At 38.3% G+C, this 22,254-nt stretch overlaps 1 protein-coding gene across 2 annotated transcripts in view; it reads right to left on the reverse strand.

Moving 5' to 3' along the window:
- Positions 1 to 20,664, reverse strand: part of Ammecr1 (AMMECR nuclear protein 1) — a 112,975-nt gene extending 92,311 nt beyond the window's left edge. Inside the window, exon 1 of one of the 2 annotated variants that reach the window (XM_051140890.1) lies at positions 20,147 to 20,664. In XM_051140890.1, coding sequence (XP_050996847.1) covers positions 20,147 to 20,616 — 470 coding nt within the window. In that variant the 5' untranslated portion in view covers positions 20,617 to 20,664. The remainder of the gene's footprint in view (positions 1 to 20,146) is intronic. The other variant, XM_051140889.1, reaches the window with a different exon arrangement.
- Positions 20,665 to 22,254: the final 1,590 nt, after the last annotated feature.

Below are 22,254 nucleotides of genomic sequence, written 5' to 3' on the forward strand. Positions count from 1 at the left end.
TTTTTACTCTCAGAATCTAGATTTTGAGTATATGACAAAGCCTTGAGATTCTAATGCTAAATATCAATTCTTAAGTCATTTTCTTAAGGGCTACCTGGGAATGATAATATCTTAAATCCATCTACTTTATATTAATAAAAAAATAGCAATATAAAAAAAACCCTCTACCTCTATATCTGTTCATTACCACCTACCTTTTGTGTGCTATTCTACCATTCAGGTACATTCCCCCTTCTAAGATAGGGTCTCTCTGTAACCCAGGATGGCTTGGAACTCACTACATAACCCAGACTGTTCTGGAAAATGATTCTATTGCCTGAGCCTCCCAAATGGTGGGATCACAGCTGTATACCACCATGCCTGACTTCAAACAGCGTATTTGTAAGTGATAAACCCACCAACAGTTTTACGCAGCTCCTGTCTTTTACATCAGAGAAAGCAGTTGTAATCAAACTACTTTTATCTTTTCTTTTTACCTTTATAGTTAATTTTGCAACTGTCCTTTATTTGTGTGCATTTAAGTTTATATCTACAGATATTTTGCTTATATGGGATCACATTCTAATAAACCCATCATGAATTAAAAACCACCCTAAGTCTAAAATACATTTAATAAAACCAGCCCGTCCAAACAACACAGCTTAGCAACAGAGAACACTGGATCTCCCTTGTTTACCTTAAGATCACATGGCTCACAGGGAGCTGGGACTTTAACTGCTTGGTCCCTGAGAAACCATAATATCCTTAGCCTGGTAAAAGTTACAGATTCACAATTCAAACTACAGCCTCTAGTTAGTATCTACCATTTGGATATCAGCATAATGCCACATAAAAATAAAAAACAAAACATTCAATGTGCCTGTTGTTCCTTAAAAAATCATCTAAACTAACTTACTTTCAAATTTCTTGATTTTTTTTTTCTGACATGGTGCCTCTTGCCTTTTATCCTAGCACTCTAAAGGCAAAGACAGTGGATCTCTGTGGGTTAAAGGCAGAATGCTCTATACAATAAGCTCTAGGCCAGCCAGAGTTATTTAACAAGACTCAGCCTCAAAAAACAAAAATAAATTTTATTAATTCTTCTTCCTGTTACATAATTTTAGTGAATTTCCATTTCATTTATTGAAATTTTAAGTACAGATATTTTTTCTTCATAATTTATCTTTTTCTACTGTATTTGTCAAGACATCATTCCTAAAATGCTTTGGATATAGTTTCTTTTAAATGACTTTATTTATAATATCTAAATTAAAGTAGGCAATAAACACCATATCTGGGCTTCCTCAGACACAATTTCTACTGGCTGTTTATTTACTTATGTAGTGCCCTGTTTAGGAAAATTAGACATTTAAATAATGATGTAGAATGTTTGAAAATCAAATTCCCTCCCTCTTTTGCTTTTCACTCTTGTTTGAGACTTTTCTGGACTAATACTGTAAAGCCTGTATTTTCTGTCATGTCAGGCCACTAAAGTCTCTCTTCTATTACCTTAAGAGTCAGTTAGGGATATGGATAAGTTTATAATCAAAAGATCATCCACTCTTCATCCAGGTGTCCTGTATAGAGATGTACCTTCAATAGCGTGGTAGATAAAAATCCTATCTTAGCTTTTGCTTCCTGCTTACATGCAGGTCTTTAAAATCAAGCACTTCAGGAAGATTCAGGGTTACAATACTGTCCCTGATGGTTTTCAACAAGTGCCCTGTGCTTTTCCCAATGAATGAGGATGAGAAAGTACAAAAAATACAAGTCATGTGAATACAGCCTTTCATAGACCTCTCATATAGTTCCAATAATAAAAATTGTGTGAAGACAGGGATACCATACAGATTTCCCCTTGAGGTGACTACATATTTCCAGTTAACATGTTTGTGAAGTTGCTGGCTTTTAAGGCTATCATGGAGATGGGAAAGAAGACAAAAATAAAGGAGATTAAAGCACAAGAGGGTTTACTGTTCTGATACAATATTTAGATATTTTATAAAGTAAATGTTCTTTCATGCTACTGGGAGCATTTAATCAAATTTTTAGAACCATATTTTAATTATACTGTGTGTGTGTGTGTGTGTGTGTGTGTGTGTAAGTCAGAGGAAAATCTATAGTAGTTGTTTCTCCCCTTCCACCATGTAGGCCCCTAGGATCAAACTCAGGTCATCAGTCTTTACAGCATTTACCTCGTAAGACATCTTGCTGGCCTCAAAAGGTTGTTTTTGGCAATTGTTGTCAATAGTCTCATTGATTTTATAGAGGAATAAAATTTCTAAGTTCTTAAATCCAGTAATCCCTCTCTTGAGTTTGAAAATGATACTGGTAATGGTCCCTTTTAAAAAGTACCTTCAGAGACTAAACTCACATAGTAAAATATGTAGGTTCCCTGGTCATATCAACACCTAGATTGATATTCTAAGGTACTCTATAAAAGTCTATAAAATCAGTAGAGGAAAGAAATATGATAGGCCTTGATACCTGTTCCTTTTTTTTAAACCTTTGGTGAATACAAAGAAATAAATGTGAGTTCCAGTGAAAGATAAAATAAAAATGTATTTGTTACTATCAACATTTCTGCTATGGTTTTAAAGATTCACATGTCAATTTTACATAAAAGAACATGAGAAAAAATGACTGATGCTAGCCAGTCGGACTAGTTACACAATAATGTTCAATGCCTAACCTTGTAACTCAAGAGATGAAAGGTTTCACAGAGGAATCAATGCATTTCTTTGATGAAATGAAGAACACAGTAATTATAAGCTCTAAGTCTTGCCTTTCATAAACAACCAAAAAAATCTTTAAAAATTCATTTCAGTACAGAAGTTATTGCTTTATGCATTACAACTGACTATTCATCATGATGTTGCCAAAACATACTAGGCTATGAAAGTCTGACAACAGTAACATCATCTTAATGCTAGATTAGGAGATAGAAAACATAAAAGTGACTCCCCACTTAAAGAGCTTTCCGGGTATGATTAATAACAACATAAATATAATAATGTGTGCACGCGCTTGTGTGTGCATTCAGATGTGTAGAGAAGGAAATATGGAGGAGGGGAAGAGAGTGAGAGAGATGGAGATCATGAGAGGCAAGAAAGAGAAGAAATAATGGGACAGGTAGATGGACTAATATGTCACATTTTTTTTCTGCCCCTATTAGAATAGCACCTGAAGTTATATATGAGACTAGTTTGAAGACTCATGTGGTAGTGTATAGATTTCTGCTGCAGGAAGAAAAATGTTGAAAATCAGTGGCAATTTATAAGTGATTGCAAAATCCAAGCCCTTTTCTGGGAAGCCAATTTAAAAGAACAGATATTGAATATAAGAAATTACTCATACAAGCAGCAATAGCTGTGCTGTTATTTATGGTGCTATCCCCTTTTCATTGCCTCATTGTTGTACTCCATATGGATTGTACAAAGAGAGCATGGACTCACAACATATGTATAATGTACGACATGTATTTTTATTACTAAACCTTAAAATCAATGGAATTAAAGTCTGCAATTCCAAAAATTTATGGGCAAAAAGACATTTATGGACAGCCATTAAGGTCCTTGATTAAATAATTTTTCACTTGACAGGCATTCATTTGAAGACTGTCAATCTTATATGTTTTAAGGGTAATCTGGGAATCAGGTGCTTATTGTGTCTCTCCTGTTACCTGACCAGGCTTGGATGTTTTGTTTGCATTATAAATTATGTAATAATTCAAGCTGTGAAAACATTTTCTTTTTAAAGACACTCTTCTTAAATACCTATTGCTGGAGATTAACATAAGGAGTGGTTTAAGAGTTATAAATTAGTGTTGGCTCTCAGACAAAAGATTAATTTTTCACAAGTTAAAGACTAATGTGTTGAATTCAGTTTTGATTCAGAGCTACAAAATAAATAAGTGGGCCATAGAACATTTTTGAGAGTGATTACATATGAAAATAGTATTTGTGCCCTCAAAGATACCTTATAATCCTGTGGATCAGGCGTCCTCAAATCTGCTTTTCTACATTTTATTACTGTGAGTACAGATACATCAAGACTTTTTATGTAAACAAGGCTGAGTGATGTTTTAGTAGGTAAAGTGCTTGAAAGCATGAGGACTTCCATTTGGCCACCTAGGAACCCATGTTTAAAAAAGCAAACAGGAGGGAAGAATGGGAGGATACAAGGGATGGGATAACCATTGAGATGTAACAAGAATAAATTAATAAAAAATTTAAAAAAAAAGAAAATAGATTGAGAAAAAAAAAGCAAACAGGAACAGCAGTACATGCCTTTAATCCTAGTGATGGTGAGACGGAAGGCAGAGAACAAGAAGATCCTTGGAAGCTCGCTGGCCTATTAGACTGACATAGCTGGAAAAACTTCAAGTCAACGATAGACCTTTTCTCAAAATGAAGGATGAAGAGCACCAGAGAAATGACACCCAAGGTTGTCCACTGACCTCCACAGGCACATATACACACATGCACACACCCTCTACACACACACACACACACACACACACACACAAACTGCCACACATACAAAGGCATTCTCTTTTCTTTGCAAAGCATGCAATTAAAATTATGGTATAAGCATCACATTGCAGTTCACATCTTTCATCCCAGCACTCATGAGGCAGTGGCTGGTGGATCTTTGTGAGTTCAAGGGCAGCCTGGTCTTCATAGTAAGTTCCAGGACAGCCAGGGTTACATAAAAAGGCCCTGCCTCAAAATATACGGCATATATTCATGGTATAGTGATTACTTATGTATATATTTTTATAATGACTTATGATAATCAAATGAACATATCCATCATGCCCATGCTGTACATCAGATCCCTAAAACTTGATTCAGCTTATAACTAAGTCTACACATGTCGAGTCAGCATTCCTTTCAGCCTTTCCCTTCAGACCCTGGCACTCTACTCTATATCCATGTTTTACTATGAGTTTGATTCAACAGATAAAGGACCTAATGTGGCCTTTTTTGTGTGTCTGGCTTATTTCACTTAGCATAATCTTCTCCAGGTTCATTTAAGTTGTTAAAATAGCAGGATTTCCTTCCTTTATGGCTAGATATCACTCCAACGTACATTTATGTCTATGTGTATATCAATTTCCTATCTATGTTATCACTATACACTTAAGTCATTATCTTGACTACTATCGATAATGTAACAACATGAACATGCAGATATATCTTCAACCCACTGCTTTTGTTCTCTTCAAGTATATACCAAAAAGTGCTTTAGCTGGGTCATATGGAAGCTCTCTATATTTAAGAATTTCTATATACTACTTTGCATGATTTTTAAGAATTGGCTAACATTAACTCCAAAAATATATAAGAGTTCTTTTGATCCACATCTTTACCAATGTTTGTTATGTTCTCCCTTTTTTATAGCAGCCATCTTAGTAGGTATGAAATGATATATTTTTAATAGTTCTGATTTTTATTTCCTTGATATTTAGTAATATTAAGAATCTTTCCTTTACTTGGTGGCTATCTGAATCTAATTAGGAGAAATGTCTAATCGGGCTAAAAGGAATTTGTTTTTTCACAAAATGTAGGCTATCTAATATAATGACAAAGTGAGTATATGGTAGAAGTCAGCTTTCAATTACACTGCTTTATTATTTTTCTTCTTAGCTGGTTGAGCCATCCTCAACAAAGGGTCTTACTGGTAAATAATCACTGGGCCAATATACCATAAATATTTTAAAACTATTCAATTTAAGTATCATGATGTAGACAAAGGGTGGAAAAGCATAAATGGGTTGGTTTTGATGAGAGTTGCAGTGAGTAGCAGTTGGTCAGTCTTTTTGTTAGGTGAAAAAATACCTGAAATCATCAACTTAAACAGAGGAAAGGTTTACTGTTGGCTCGTGGTTTGAAAGGTTTTAGTCAACAGGCATCTGTTTCTGTTGCTTTAGGCCTGTGGCAGCATAATGTATCATTGTGGGGAACACATGGTGGAGTGAAGCTACTCACCTGATGGCAGCCAGGAAGCAGAGAAAAGAAATGAAGGGGACTTTTAAGGGCATGTCCCAAATGAGCTAACTTGCTCCTCTAAGGATTTATGTCCTAAAGGTTCCACCACACCTCAATACTACTAAGATAAGGAATAAATTGCCTTTGGGAAACATTCCATGTCCTAACAATAACAGTAGCTCTTCACAAATGGCAATTTTCTTGGTATTCTTATGTTTTATTTTTATGAATTTATAATCAATGCTTATACCTATTTATTTTAATATCAATTTTGTGTTTTAAATTTTCATTCTAGAAAGCTGTCTTCATTTATTTTCTAGCATGTGTTATTTATCTTCTACTAGGTATCTACGACAGGTATCAATATGTTCAGGCTAATGTGTGTGTCTTAAATTTTTCTACAGTCAGGAAGTATAATCTAGAATCCAAACACAGAGTCTAGGCACTCATGACTAGATAAACTTCATTGTTTCCTAATATGTGTATGTTCAAGTATATTTGCATGGAAGAGTAGATTTCAGAGTTTTGATGAACATCATCAAAGTTTATGCAATACAGAACATCTCACTTATTCTCTGCTTTATATACAGTCTAGAAATTCTATAAAATTTTCAGAATTATATTACCACAAATCCAAAATTGATCCCACTAAACAGCATATACACATTCTTTATATAACTCAAATCCACTCTGTGAGACAACTTGACAGTCATAAGTCTATAGTCCCTTCCACTCATTACTACACTAGGTTCCCCAAGTGGAAGAAAAAGTAAGACTAGGGAATAACTTTCCATATGATATAAAGGGGTAAGCATTGCTAGAATTCAAGTTGTAAAAATTGTGTAATGTAGGTGCTACCAGGCATTTAGACATTCAAGAAATTGAACATTCTTGAAATTGGCAAAACAATGAAGAGGAATTATGCAGTGGAAGGGAAAATGGCTCTTCCTAAATTTATATATCAATTTTAAGGTGAGACAGACTAGGAGAGGAAAGTATTCAAATTAGCATGGCAATTCTGATACACGAAAGCAGCAGAGACTATCCTGGGTTGATGAAAAAAATTATTTAAGCTAGCAAATGGTAATAATTCCTCATGACTGTGAAAAGAAGCTTCAAGATTAAACAACAACTCTTCTGTAAGAACTGACATGCATGTTGCTATACTGAATTGCAATAAACATGAGCCACGGTTTTAGGAGCAGCCTATTCAAGACAAGAATGAAGAACCATGGGACCCAAGCCCAGCTTTCCACTTTAATATGGAATTTACTTGTTTTACTGCCATATCCAAAATGACTTTCTTCACTATTATGCCTACTCTATGGTGGCCACCAACAAAAAGAAATATACAGTCTTTGAAACCTGGGAAAAATAAAGGTAGCTTGCATGGATAAACAATATTGTCCTATATAAACAATATTAGCTCCCACGCCTGGCTCCGTTGGGAGAGTGTTTACCTAGCATGCACTAAACCCTGGGTTTGATCTCCAGTGCCACATAAACCAATCATGGTGGCATATGCCTGAAACCCAACAATTGAGAGAAAGAAGTAGAAAAATCAGGAAATCAAGGCCATCCTCCACTCCATAGCTAGGAGACAGCCTGAAATATATGAGATTGTTTTTAAAAAGCACAAAGAAAGGTCTCATTTAGCAGTCGTCAATTTCTGTATCTTAAATTTATGCCTTAATATAATTAAAGATAAATTATTAGCTAACAGATGGAAAGTTTTGCTTCTTTTCTTTCAAAGAGTAATAATCAGTATTCAATATGCAATAAAGTGCTGTTCTATGATAATTTAGGAAATGATTCTAAAATCTGTTCCAAAATAGTAGTATAGAGCCTTTATGAAATTTGCTTGTATGGTTTGTCCCAAAGTTGAAACATTTTTAGAGTATGTCAAGAACGACAATGAGCACATTCATTAGACTAATAGATGTTTAAACCAATTTAAAAATGAAATTATTCAACAATTAAGATATAATCCTCCTATAATTAATATAACTTTCAGTACCTTCATAATATTAAATAAATTTTGAGTATCCAAGTAAAATTGTATTAAATGTAGGAGGAAAAAGTGGTTTGAACTATTTAGTTCAACAATAATTTGGAGTGGTTTATTTTTAAAATACATAATCTTCGCAGTAAGTCAGTTTTTCCAACTTCACATTTAAGAATGGTGGTATAAAGGAAAAGGATACTGAGGAGAGAAAGCACTCCACCAGAGTATGATATAACCTATGTTCTAACTGACCTATGCTGAGTATGTTACTGATGAATGAAAGCACTTTGTCACTTTGTCTATGCAGTGGACTCCTGCTTGTGTTATTTCCCAGTCTCATGTCCAGGCTTCAAGACATTCGTGGCATTAAAAGAGCTGCTGAAGCATAATTAACTGAACAAAATGGAAGCTTTAGCAAGAAAGAGGGAATTCACAGGAACGTTACTGGTTGAAAACTGTCAACTGGTAGGCCATCATTTCCCAGTGCCTGAATTTTAACGAACAGCTAACAGGTCCCCTTCTTGCTAGGTTCCTGATAACTTCAATGTACCTTTGGTTGGTACTCAATAACCACTGTATAATGCTCATTCTGATCTGATTCTTTGTTTCCCCACCTAGAATGTTTTTTCTGTCTATGAAATTCTACCCAGGGTGAATTTCTCTTGTCTGTAAAGCCCTTCTATGCAATCCCAGCCCACATCAATTGGTGCAAATTCCTATGAACCTCATTGTCTCTAACCCTTATTCGGTGACAGAAGGATGTGTAACTTCATTATGAATTTCATGAACCTCAACTCGTCAAGTTTTTAAAGGGAAGAAATGCCTTTTTATAGACTTCTCACATCCACTCCAAAACTACACTAGCACAGTTGTCTGCCCACAACAACCATACTGTTTGAATTGCATAGAGTATTACAACTATCTATAACATAAGAAATGTACTACCCTAAAATAACACTGGCCATTACATTTTTAAGGTTTGAAGAATATTCGTTTTTAAAGTTTATTTAAAAGTGATAAGAATGGTAGAAGTTCCATTTTCTAATTTAGAACCGAAAAGCTATCATTCAATGGAAGGGGGAAAAGTTTCTAAATCCAAATTGACACTTTGAAATTCAATGGCAAAGAACCTCACATTGGCTGGGCAGTAACAAGAGGGGAAAAACAAACGTAGATCCATGGCTTGACCTCATGTACTATTTCATAGGTGCTACTCCCACCTTTAGATGACATTTTACATTAGAAACCAGTATATACAGTATAAAAAGCAAGCTCATAAACTACCTTAACTTAAAGTTGCTTACAATACACATGGACATAAAGGCCCTACTTATAATACCCTTTATGCAATTTATCTTCCAATTTTCCAGCTCTCTAGAAAGTACATTTTCTCAGGCAGATTTCTCAGAAACCGTCAAAAACAATTTTCTCTTTTAATGCCTTAGTCCTCATACCTTTAAAAGTAGGTGAACAAAGGCAAAGCTTCTACCTGTCAAAGACATTTCTGTATATTATTATTAGAAGATTCAACATAAAACCCTAAAGGACAGAGAGGAGAAAAATAATCTAAAAAGAAAACTAGAAGGTCAAGTTCTTCTCAAATAAAACCCCTTAGAATTAAGTATAGCAATTAATGATTAGTATGAAGCCAATTTGGAAATTCAAGTAGTTTAAAACATTTCAGATATTGATTTGCAGTTATTACATTTTAACCTAGTTTAGCCATAATTATCACCAAGTTTGGAAAAACATATTAAACCCTAAATTGAGCTATACTGTAAATAGCTCTGTACCCTCTACTATATGTTTGGAAATTTAACTTTTAAAGTAGTCCCCAAATTCCTATGAAAAAGATGGAGCCACTAAAATAAGTACTATTTGTTGAGGAAAGATCAATCTTGTTATGACTTTACTACAGTAAAAAAAAAGAAAAAAAAAAAAGTAGCCAGGCATGGTAGTTCACGTCCATAATTTTATCATGAGAACCTCAAGTTGGAGGATTGCCATGAATTTGAAGCCTACCCTGGTCTACAGAGTGAGTTCCAGTTCAGCTTGGGTTCGAGTAAGACTCTGGGTCCAAAAGAAAACAAAAATTGGGCTAGATGGACAGCTCAGCAAGTAAAGCACTAGTTGGCACAAGTATAAGGAACGGAGTTCGGATCCCTCCCCCAAACCATGTAAGTATGTGTGGTGGCCCACCTGTAATTTCCAGCTGTGTGAAATGCAGAGAGAAGATCCTTGGAGCAAGCTGGCCAGCTATACTAGCCAGAATTAGGGAACTATAGTTCCAAGTAAGAGATTTTTGTCTCAATGAATTAGGTGGAAAACAACCAGTAAAAGTTTCCCAACAGAGCACTGGGCCTCTAAAGAGACATGTACACATATGTTCATGCACAGAGACATACACATATGCACACATGCATTTAAAATGAATACTTCTTTAAAAACCAGAAAATAAGTAATTCTTTGCCATGGCAGGCAGAGTATCAGTCTCATATACATAAAAGAAACTAAAATCAGCAACATGTATGATTAAAGATGGCTGACACTGTGCGAACATTATGTGTAAATTAGGTTAGGGGTTTTGGAAGTCAACAATGTAGAACATATAGGGATGAGCCTTCATATAGCTGTATTATGCAGCTGTACAATAGAAACTAGAGTGCAAGGCTAGGGCTGTCCTGCATTTAATCCCCAGTACTACGAAAAGGAGGGAAGGATGAAAAAAGTTACAGTTGGGTCTATTCTTTAATATTACCTGTCCCATGATCTCTGTTATAAATAAAAAGTGGGGGCAAACTAAATAAAAGACACATCACATGCATCTAGGTAGAGGCAATTATTATATAAATATATATGCATAAACATAAGATATAGCTGAATAGCCAAGAATCTATAACTATACTCACAGCAGTATAAGAAAAATAAAGGTAACACTCAGAGGCAATTATAACTAGGGTAAAATTGTTTGTCTTATAGCTTTCAAATATTTACAAAGGCCTCACTCTGATGAAAGCATGTGGTACTAGTTGTTACTGTGGTCTGCTGAACTTACACAGAGGACCTACATTTGTTATATTTGTTTCTGATTAAAATAATTCCTTTTTATCAGGAGAGCATGGCCACTGGTTCTGAAGGAGAAACACCTTAGTTCATATACTATAAAACATGCCTCTTAAAGCCCTCCTCTCCAGACCATGTGCTCAGACTCAGAGGAGTCAAAAAGAGTTTGCCCCTAAATCAAGGTTACACCACTTATTACAGCTCATTTCTACCCTCCTTGATGCCCATGAGCCCTCTAGTCCTGCCTCCAGCTCTGTGTGACTCTCTTTCTACAGATAACAATATTCCTGTGGAATAGAGAGAAAGTGAGTTGGAGGAGTTTGTGGAGTAAAGCACCCCATAAGCCACACATCGCCTTGTTAATGTCAGAGGACTAGAAGGTTCTCGCTCCCATTTGTTCTTGACAGGGTTTTTTGAACTGACAAGGAGAAGACCTCAGCAATAGGTGGACTCTGGAACTGAACAAAAATGATAGCGACTCACTGCTCCAGCACCTACTGTTGACTTCACCAAACATTGATTTTTGTTTTTGTAATGAGGGAATTCATGAAACATGTTGAAAGCACCACTGCAACATAGAAACAAGGTCAAAGGACATTGCGAGACTCATCTTTAGTGAACGAATCTATACCACTGTCTACTTACCACATAAAAAGGATGCAAAAGAGCACCCATCATATACAAATACTTACCTCCTAATGGTTCAAAATCAGCCAACACTATATGGAGACATGTACTGGGGTCCTTTTCCCAGCTATGAGACTGAATTTGCACCCAAGCCACCTATAATTAATTGTGTGGTTGTTAGGCTACTATAAGCAATTATGATATCACTGAGAAGAAACACACAAAAGTGACAATTACACGAACATAGAAGGCAGACACAGTCCTGTAGAAACCTTAAGCCAAAACTAGCAAAATTATTTTTCACACCTTCCATTTCTGTAAGTCATTCTATAAGAATGACACAAAGATCCACTAGTACCTAAAGGAAAGCATAAAAGCTGTTGTCACTTCACACATCAAAACCCCAATGGAGGGAAAATATGGTTCTAGGATATGAGTATAGGCTGCATTAAAATATATGGCATGGCAAAGCAGACTACAGAAGCTGGTAAGTCAGTCAGTCTCGTTAGTTTCCATTACTAGAGAGCTGCTCGGCATCTTCTGGCAGGATACTGCCTAATACACAGTCAACCTTGCTTTCCCACCGTCGCATTGGCTTTGGGTCACAGTACAGATTATCTATAAAACAAAACGGATAGGAGAAAGGCAAGAATCATCAAGACTATCATAGATCATATTCTCTAACTAATATGAGTAGGCCTGGACTCAAGCAGGACTTTTTACAGTGGCTCACAGCAAAGATCATAGAGCAATAAGGCTAATCCTTCCTCTACTGTTGAGCAAAGCTGCAAAAGACTGCCCTTGATTCAATCTATTTTACCTGCTAAGCCTGAGGGCACAAAACCTAGCATCTAGTACCAACCAACAATTCTAGTCCTTCAAATTTTCCTATAATTGAAGTTTTGAAACTATTAAATTCCCTGGGTGCGCCTCCGTGAGACAAGTTTGCTGAAGGCTGTATTATAATACATAACTAAGAAAATATAAGAATCCCTGACTGCTTTACAAATTGGTAAGCCTGAAAACTGAATGTAAAAATATACATTAGGGAAATGCGATCTTCTGCCAGTTATTTTTACCAGCAGTACAAAGCTGGAAGCTATCATTGATCTCTGTTCATCTGTGCAGTTCAAAGGCACTGTGTGGCTGGAGAAGCAGACATGATCCCAAGAGACTAACCCAAACATCACAATAGCTCTATGGCTGCTCTGTGGTTCTGATAATTCAAAAGGAAATGGCTCAGGGGTAACGGTGTTCACCATGCAAGCCTGATGACCCAAGTTCAATCCTCATGTAAGAAAAAGTTAGGAAAGACTCAACTGTAGAAAAAGACATGGCATCTAATAACTGGCAACATGTGGGGCTTTACATACCAAGAAATACGATTTCACCTGTTGGACCATTTGGTTTTTCGTGTTTTCTCTGGTGCGCCCTGCCACAGGCTTCAGCCTTTTAACCTCTGAATCATGTTCAACCCTCTCTTCCTTTAGTTTCCCAATGCCACCAACTAGAACTCTGATGAGTAGTATATACTGTTTGTTTCTTAGTTTGGTTTTGTTCACTCATATGTAGTCAACTAGCATAAAATCCCCTTCCAAAAGCTATCCTATCTTTATACTTGATCCAAATTCCATAAACCAATGTCCTCTTTCTCTTAAATCAGATACACTTCTGAGCAAATTACACAGCCATTCCAATAGAGTAGCTTAACTTTTCTGAGCACAGGAATAACTTAGATAATGAGGGAAGCCAAAAAACAGGTGAGCTGCAATCTTCCCACTCCTACACAAAACCTGGCCCTAGACAAGGAATACCTGAAAATGCCGATAGCTGATTCCAATTCTTCCTTTTGCAGCATTCCCACAATCACAATCCCCACTCCGTGCCAACCTTTCCACTTTCCAATACCACTTTCCTACTACCTATCACATCGTCTCACATTGGTGTCTCCTATCTGAAGACTCGCCTTCCAATTCCTCTTACACTGTAGACGACTCTCTTATAATCCTGATCTCTAAAACAAGAAATGATTATCTAATTCAAAACCTCTTAGCTAGACTTCCCTGAGAACTTCCAACACAAAGTGTAATTTCTTTGAAGTTTTATGAATTAAAGAGACCACAGAACAGAATGGTGTGAAAAATGTTGAGAGTGCAACTTGCTGACTGAAGACAGCTGCTGGGAATCCCCGAGTACTGTGGAAAGGGTGTGGCAGTAACAGCAACTGGTTTGAGAACACCCAAGAGTTCAAAATCTGTTGGTCATAAAAGCTCCTCACCAGTAATCCCTGTACTTTTTCCATTTAAAAAGCTAACTTAAGTAATTCCTTCCCAAATATCTTCTTCCTGATCACTCTCTTATGACATGCCTTCTAATTTTACCTGTTTTATTAACTAAGCATGTATACATTGTGTTGAAATAATTTTAAGCAACTTTTTTATTTGTATCACTGCTTGAATAATGTAGGAAACTTGAAGAGAATAGGATCATTTTTTCCACATGCTTAACACACACACACACACACACACACACACACACACACACAACCAACACAGTGACACAGAATTTCAAGTCAGCTATTCAACACTAACATATTTTAAGGTTCAGCAAGATGTAAAGTATGATATATTAAGAAATGTAGAAAATACACCCACACTTGATACAAAAAAAAAAATGCCACTTATAGTTGAAGCAAACATAATTTTCCTCCAACTAACAATATACTATTACACCATACATCTTGCTTTGGATTTTTTTTTTCTTTATACTACATAAGCTTGTGGTTCATTTTTGCTCTTAGCAACAATAACTACAGAAGCTCAACTTTAAATAAGTTTACTGTTGGGAATCTAGTCTTCCCACCTACACAACCACTGGCTTCCCACAGCCTCCAGTGTCTTGTGAGCAACCACCCAATTACTGAATGTGGAAAGACAGCTTACACACTGAAGGTCCGTTCTTGGCAGCCACTGGCTTTTACTGCTAGTCTTCACTTACTTAGCTTAATTGATTCAGAACAGTATAAAAAGAGACATTATTACACAAGTTTGAAAAAGAGACTACTTACGAAATGTAAATGCAAAAGCTCTGGTCATTGTGCTGCTTTAAAACAGGCGAGCATGTGTGACATGGAAAGCACAGAATAATGCCTATTGAAATCCAGGAAACCTGGGAGCTCCAACTAATCTCATTACACAAGTTTAGTGTTCCATACATATACATTCTCAACAAGTGAATTTATCCATAGAAAGGGGAAACCCAACTGACTTAAAAAAAAATAAGAATCCATTGTAGCAAAAGGGTTTTGTGTCTGTGACACAGCTTCAGTTTCAGAAAGTGGACAGTTTGTAAGAGATAGTAACATATTTAGAAAAATAACCCATACATTGCTAACAAAGTATCTTTTACATTTTCTTGTATGATCTTCCTTCTCATTGAATTGAAAGATCCTAGCAGAGACTCTTCCTGGCCTGCTACAAACTGGAATCTGAACTCAACCACAATTTATAAGCAAGAAAAAAATTATAGGCTAATTATCACTGCTTTCAGCCATATGGGGAAGAATGGAAAATAAACACAGCTTCACTTTTTAAAAACTAAATATACTCAGCTGTACACACACCTGTATGTACAGATATAAAAATACCTTTATAATGTATGTTTCTACCTTTCTGTGCCAATTGCTGATGCTTTGTGGCACAAGTAATAAGTGAGAATACGCCTGTCTTCTCTATCAGTAGGAAAACACATTGTTTTCCAATATAAAAAACATATTACACCCTCAAAAGTCTCAATAAGTATCAGAAAAAAAGTTTTTCTTTTATAAGAAAAGCTATACAATATGGTCAGAGAAAGGAAGTTAGTACCATTCTGTTAGCATGGATAAGGATACCTGTCATGGTCCAGTTGTATCATCTGCAGTAGAGATACACTTTCTACCTATTTTAGCCACTCTTCATCCAAACAAACTACAATAGAAACGTAAGAGCTTGTGTTTAAAATGCTAATTTACTATCATTTCAGCCTGAATTGCATTATCAAATCATCTTTTTCACAGCTCAATAAACAAGATTGCTACTACTCTGGTAGAACAAAGTGCCTACATCTCTAACACAAGCCAGGTCCTCCCAAGCATGTTGAAAACAGTACTTTTCCTCTTGCACTAAGACAAGAGTTAATGCTCAATCCTCTGACTTGAGCGTCACAAACAAGATCTGCATGTCCAAGAGTGGATTTAAAAAAAAAAAGTTTTCTCCCTTGTAAGAGAAAATCACACTTACTAATATTTAAAAGCAAAAGATCCATGTCTACACAAAATCTAGCATTACATTAATTTCCCAGATGGTAAGATAATTAAAAGGTTCATGAGATATAACACATTAAAACTCTATACAATCTCAGCGCTTTAAGCCGGACTGTTTTCATCTTTCTTTACTTATGAGGGAAATTACTGAATTGAGTTCTAGCAAACATAAGTACAAATAAGGGCCTTTGAAAAATGTTAACTCATCCTGTTATTTAGGGAGCCAACTGTAAAAGTACTTTTCATGAAAACAAGAGGGGTCTTCACTTAAAAAAAAAAGCCTCACATTGAGATATTCCATTTGTGCTGTTTTTCACTTCTAAAATATATCCTTCGCATGAATCATTTTCCTTTTAAAACCTAAAATCATATCACAAGATTCCTAGAGTAAGCTCATCTCCAGACCATCCCCAGAATCTCATTCCTCCTCTCGGTAGCACTCAATTTCCCTAATGTTATGTGACAGTGATAAGGGACAGAAAAACAGAATAAGGACCAGTCCAAACTGCCACTGACAGTCACTCAAGCACCCATTCAGGCCCTCATTTCTCTCTAGCCCACAGTAACTCAGTGTGTGACCCTGGGAACTGTAGCATCAGCATCACCAGGGAGCTTGTTAGAAATGCAAATGTACAGCTCCACCCCAGAGCAACTGGATCAAACTCTGGGAAAGTGCCCCAGCAACTTGCAGTTTTAACAAGCACAACAGAAAAATACAATGTATGCTCAAGTCACAGAACAAGTCCACCATAAACACTACTGTGCATTAAAAGTTACCTGGGGAGCTTGTTAAAAATGCAGATTCTAATTCAGGGGCATTGAAGTGGGCCTTGGGATTCTACATTTATAATAAGTTCCCAGGTGAGGTATTTTATGGACCAAATTGATTGTTTGCCAAAATTACCCAAGATGCTCATAAAATATGGAGTTTGTGGCACTATCCCCGATCAAATTAATCCAATTCTCAAAAAGAAAAAACTAGAAAATTGCCAGAAGTTCTCCATTCCAACTACACACTAAAATTACCTGGGGAGTTTTGAATAATCCTGATTCCCAGGTCCCACCCACGATAGACTAAATCAGAATCTCTGGGGGTAAAGTCCACATTTGGAATAACTTCCCAGTGATTCCGATGCGCAGTCATGGTTGAGAAGGAATGCTCTCGAGTCTAACTGGTTCCACACCTGCCACAGTGGAACCTTTATAAATGGCTTATGTGGGCTTCCTCACAGAAAAGTGCTTTAATTGTTCAATAGGAAAATGTACCCAAAATTATGGTTTCCTTGTGTCTTGAATCTTATTTCTGGAGAAGAAGAAGAAAATGTGCTTCCTGCAATGGTTGGGTACTCAAAAGACAGGGGCAACCATGGAGTATTTGTATCTACATGACCTTTCATAGATGACCTCTTTCCCAACCCTGAAGCACATAAATAATTGAAATTTCTAGTGACCTTTTAGAGTGGCAGAGTAACAGACATATCTGCAACTTCTAAATCTTTAAAAGGCAGATTCCACCAGTTACAAACATTCTGACAGGTAGGGCCTAGGAGGAGATGGCAACACTGTGCTTTTACATGTAACAATTTGAAATTGTCCAAATCCTGTGTTTTGCTAGACAGGAAAATAAAGACAGAGCTTAACATGCTGCCCTATGACATTATATCCATAAGTCAGTGGAGTAAAAATAAATGTTAAAACCTATACGATGCCACATTAATAAGCACACAATATCATTAAGTATGGAAAATAGAAAAAATGTGTGGTGGTTACAAAGGCACTGTGAAATAGTGAATTCACTCCCACAATCAGAAGACTTTTTTGAATTTGACATAGTACACTTTAAAAATTCCGTTTAGATGAAAACAAGACACAGTCTTTCACTCTCTGGTTGCTTGGGTTCAGTGTCTTCTATAAACTAGCCAATCTAGAGACATGTGACACATTGAAGGCCTGCTAACCCTCCATAGCTACAATTCTGCCACTGCCATCTCAACATATTCACAGTGGTCAGATGGGTGTCTTATTTATCTGTTTAATAACTTCAGAGGCAGCAATTCGGCTACTAGGGTGTTAAAAAGGAACCAACCTAAGTATGTGTGGAAAGTGGCCACGGTTTAATTTTTTTTTTTTAAGAAACATTTTCTTTATGAACTGGTCAAGCTCCTTTTCTTCTTAACTGTTGTTATAGTCATTCAGTTAACCCAAACTCACTTTAAAATGTGCGAAACTAGCACCTCCTGAAAGTGTGTTCTCATATGCTTTGGAGCAATGGAGCGTGAATGCTAAATCAGCCTTTGCCAAACTCATGTAACAGCTCAAGAACCAAACAGGAGTACAGTTTTACAGTCCCATGACTTTACAGAGGCAACCTAATAATCATCCCAGGGCTAGCTTTTACTACATCACAGGCACCCAAAGAAGAGAAGGAGGGAAAAGTCACAAATAAGTGACTTGAGCTAGGGAGAATTTCATAATTTCTTTTTTAACATGGCCATCTTTGTTTTTAATGAATTTTACTTCTTAATGAAAAAATAAATAGGCCAGATAAAGGTGAAGACTTTGGATTTAAACTCCTGGAATTAACATTAGGAAAGGTACGAAGGTACTTAATTTGCTTGACAGTGTCCACCTGGACACCCTTTCATACATTTCTCATAAACTGATACCCAAAGATGAACCAAATCTAAAGAAATGCACAGAGCACAACAGAGTCATACCAAATTAAAGACATTTAAAGAATGAAAGCAAAGAAAACAAACAATACAAATGCACAATTTCCAGGACACTTTATTGTAATTTCCACTTTACATATTAATTTAATATTTTAGTAGAGTCAGACTGTTTATAAGTATCCAGCAGCAGTTCATTCCTCTAATCTCACAGATGAGAAGCAGCAAGTTAAAAAGAACATCAATTCAGGTATTTACGCTATAGGAGACAAGGCGCTCTTAGGCAGAAGGGAGGGGTTTGATGGTTTTCAGTACTGAATTTTTTTCTGCATTTTTCTTGTGGATGAGAATAGTCATAATAAAAACAATCGTCTTTTTTTTTTTTCCATCCTGCCTTCTTTTGGACTTTACATTCTGTCTAGCATTTAACGCAGAAAGTCAGTTTACACTCAGTTTACACATTTTAAAAGAAAAACCATATGCCCCATCTCCCACACATCCAAATGGACAGAGATTCGAAGTAACCTGGCTTTTAGCTTGTAACAGTGCTATTTTAAACAATTTCAACCATATACTTGAAGGGTAAAAAGCATGTAAAGTACAAAAAAAAAAAACAAAGAAAATCGTAAAAGTGCCTACACATTTACTGGATTGTTTGACTATCCCTCAAATCATTGAGTTTAACATAGGTTGCTTAAATGTGAAATCTACACAAAAGCGAATACACGCTTGGTACAAATTGACAGTGCCTCTTTGGGGACAACGTTCTTTGAATGTTCTATACCCAGACACTGGAATGAAGAAGGAAGGGGTAAAAAAAAAAAAAAAAAAAAAGTCTCACTCTCAAATGTGAGGAAGCTGGTGGTATGCTAGTTTCACTAGAAACACATTTTAATGGGTATGGTCAGATAAAAATAGAAGGTGAAAGGTGTTTTAAGAAACCTCTCCCCTCCCCAAGGAACAGGGAAACCCGGGGAAAAGGATGGGCAACCTCTCTTGAGAGCTAAGTTCCATCACTAGCAGAATAGAAGTTAGATCACTGCTATTTTTCACCCTGCAATGGGATAGTAGCTCTCCATGTGCAAGGTACGCCGGGCGGGAATACTAGCGGGGCTTTCACGTGGGGTAATGGCGAGGAAAGTGAGGAGAGGTCGGTACCAACAGTGATCCAGATATCCAAAACCGCCGGTGGGGTGGAGGGTAAGGGGTAGAAAGAATCGAAAGAAAGGGTCAAAACTCTTGGAAGTTAGCGCAAAGAGGAAGCGGAGCAGTCTGGAAGCCAGGGGGCCATGTCTGGCAAGCAGCCCCCTGCTCCAAGTGTGGGTTGCTCGCCTCGTGGAGCAGAGGAGCGCCGAGTGCCCCTCAGGTCGGGCGGCTCAAGGGACCCGGGCGGTGAGAGGGGCTGAGGGGCACCCGCGAGCAGGAGGCGGAGGACTTGCACTTTGCCTCAACTCTGAGCCCCATCCCGAGCCCGGGGGAAGAGGGCGACGGGGAGCGCGGTACTCACTAGGGCTCGTTGGTGAAGCGGGGGGTCCGGGGCTGCTGGTATCCATACAGGTGACAGTAGAGCACGTCGAAGCAAAAGCAGCACATCTCCGCTGACACCACCATCTTCCTGGAGCCCGGGGATGAGGACGAGGAGGACGGCGAGGAGGCAGTGGCGGCGGCTGGAGTAGAAAGTAGGGTTCCCACTCCGCAGCTCAGAGGTGGAGACAGCGAGATGCCCCCGCCGCCGCCGCCGCCGCCGCAGCCCTGAGGGGGAGAGAGGGTACAGCCGCCGCCGCTGCCGCCGCCGCCGCTCAGCCCGCCCAGCCCGTTGAGCCGCGTCCCGGCGCCTCCTAGTCCCAGCTCCCCGGCTCGGCACTGGCTCTCCCCGCTGCAGTGGGAGGAGGAGGAGGCGCCACCACCGCCGCCCGAGCCGGAGGGGGGCGAACTGGACAGTTTCTGCTTCTTCACCCCACAGCAACCCGCCGCCATCTTGGAACAATCTCCCCCACGCAGCGCTTCCGACCCATAAGTGAGGCGAGCTGGCGGCGGGGGCGAGCACGCTGCGGCCCCGGCCGCCGGGGGCGCGCTGGGGGCTCGCGGTCTGCGCGCGCGCGCGGCTCGGCGGACCGGCTGCCCGGCCCCGCCACTGCTCCAGTGTGTGCGCGGCCCCGCCTGCGGCTCGCGCCTCTAGCTTTCGTGGCTTGGCGCCTATGGTGGGTCCCGCCCGACTCGCGCCTCCTAGGAGCTGGGCTCTGGTCCTAGGATGGAAGACGGAAAAGCGAAAAAGCAGCAAAGAGAGAATGAGACTGGGAGAAGTGGGAGCAAAAAGGAGAGGTGGGCAAGCTCCAAGAAGAAGCAAGGAGACAGAAACTAGTGTAGGGAGGGAAAGAAAGAAGAAAGTCTGAAATAAGCATCCAAGTTCCAAAGCACACCTTGGTGATACCCCATTGCATGTAGTGTTAGTGACACTTGAGCCCAGTTAGGTGGAACCTGAGCCACCCGGCCTCAAATACACTGGTTCTGAACTGTTGGAGTGTGAGTAAGTAGGTGCTCCTTGGAGCTCCACACCTGAGACAGCCACTGTAAAGAATGTACGAAGCAGTCCTGGAAGTGGCCACGGTACAGTCTTCAATGCTACCCTAAGAAGACACCACGGTTGTTCTGAGATTCTGTTAGCCCAATTCAATATATCTTGTATATCTTATTACTTGTTCCTTCCATCTTCTTCTGTTAGCCCATGAAGAATGTTTAAAAAGCAAAAATAAATATATAAATAAGTGCCTCACAAACACCTTACAGATTCAAAGATATTCGTTGCGTTTTCAGACTTGCAACCGTGGGCTTTTTGTCATTTTTGAAACATTGTCCAGGTGTGGTGGCGCACGCCTTTAATCCCAGCACTCGGGAGGCAGAGGCAGGCGGATCACTGTGAGTTTGAGGCCAGCCTGGTCTACAAAGCTAGTCTAGGACAGCCAAGGCTACACAGAGAAACCCTGTCTCAAAAAACAAAACAAAACAAAACGAGCAAACAAACAAAAAACTGGTTGAGTGAATGAGGAGGTGTGTGATTGAGTCAGCCCATTCTGGGCACCGAAGAAGAGGCTATGACATGACAGTAATCAGATGCAAAACTTCATTTAAAAATGGGCCGGATAGAAAATAAGTGATCTCCATTGTGTCTACATCATGTTAAAATATCATCCACAAAGTCAGGAGTCTGTCTGCTTGCATGTAAACAGTAGAAGATTGGTTTTGGTCCCTTTGATCTAAGTGTGCGGGACCTTACAATAGTTGAGAGCATTTCTTACCACTCAGGGTGGAGAAAAGAGAGGCTTATTCACATCTTAGTACATTTGTGTTAAAATCTGAGATGTGTGCTGAAGATATGTATACTTTCCACTCTCACATTTATAAATTAAATCAGATCTGCCTATCTGATCAGAAAAAAATGCAACTATTATTAAGCACTTTTTAGGTATCAGTATTATACCTGTCTTACATAATCATTCCAGAAAGTAATGTATCATCTCATTTTATCTTCACAGAATGAGTTTCTCAGTTAAAACTTTTTTTTTTCAAGACAGGGTTTCTCTGTGTAGCTCTGGCTGTCCTAGACCCACTTTGTAG

Source organism: Acomys russatus, chromosome X (genome assembly GCF_903995435.1).
Source record: "Acomys russatus chromosome X, mAcoRus1.1, whole genome shotgun sequence".
NCBI classification, from domain to species: Eukaryota; Metazoa; Chordata; class Mammalia; order Rodentia; family Muridae; genus Acomys; species Acomys russatus.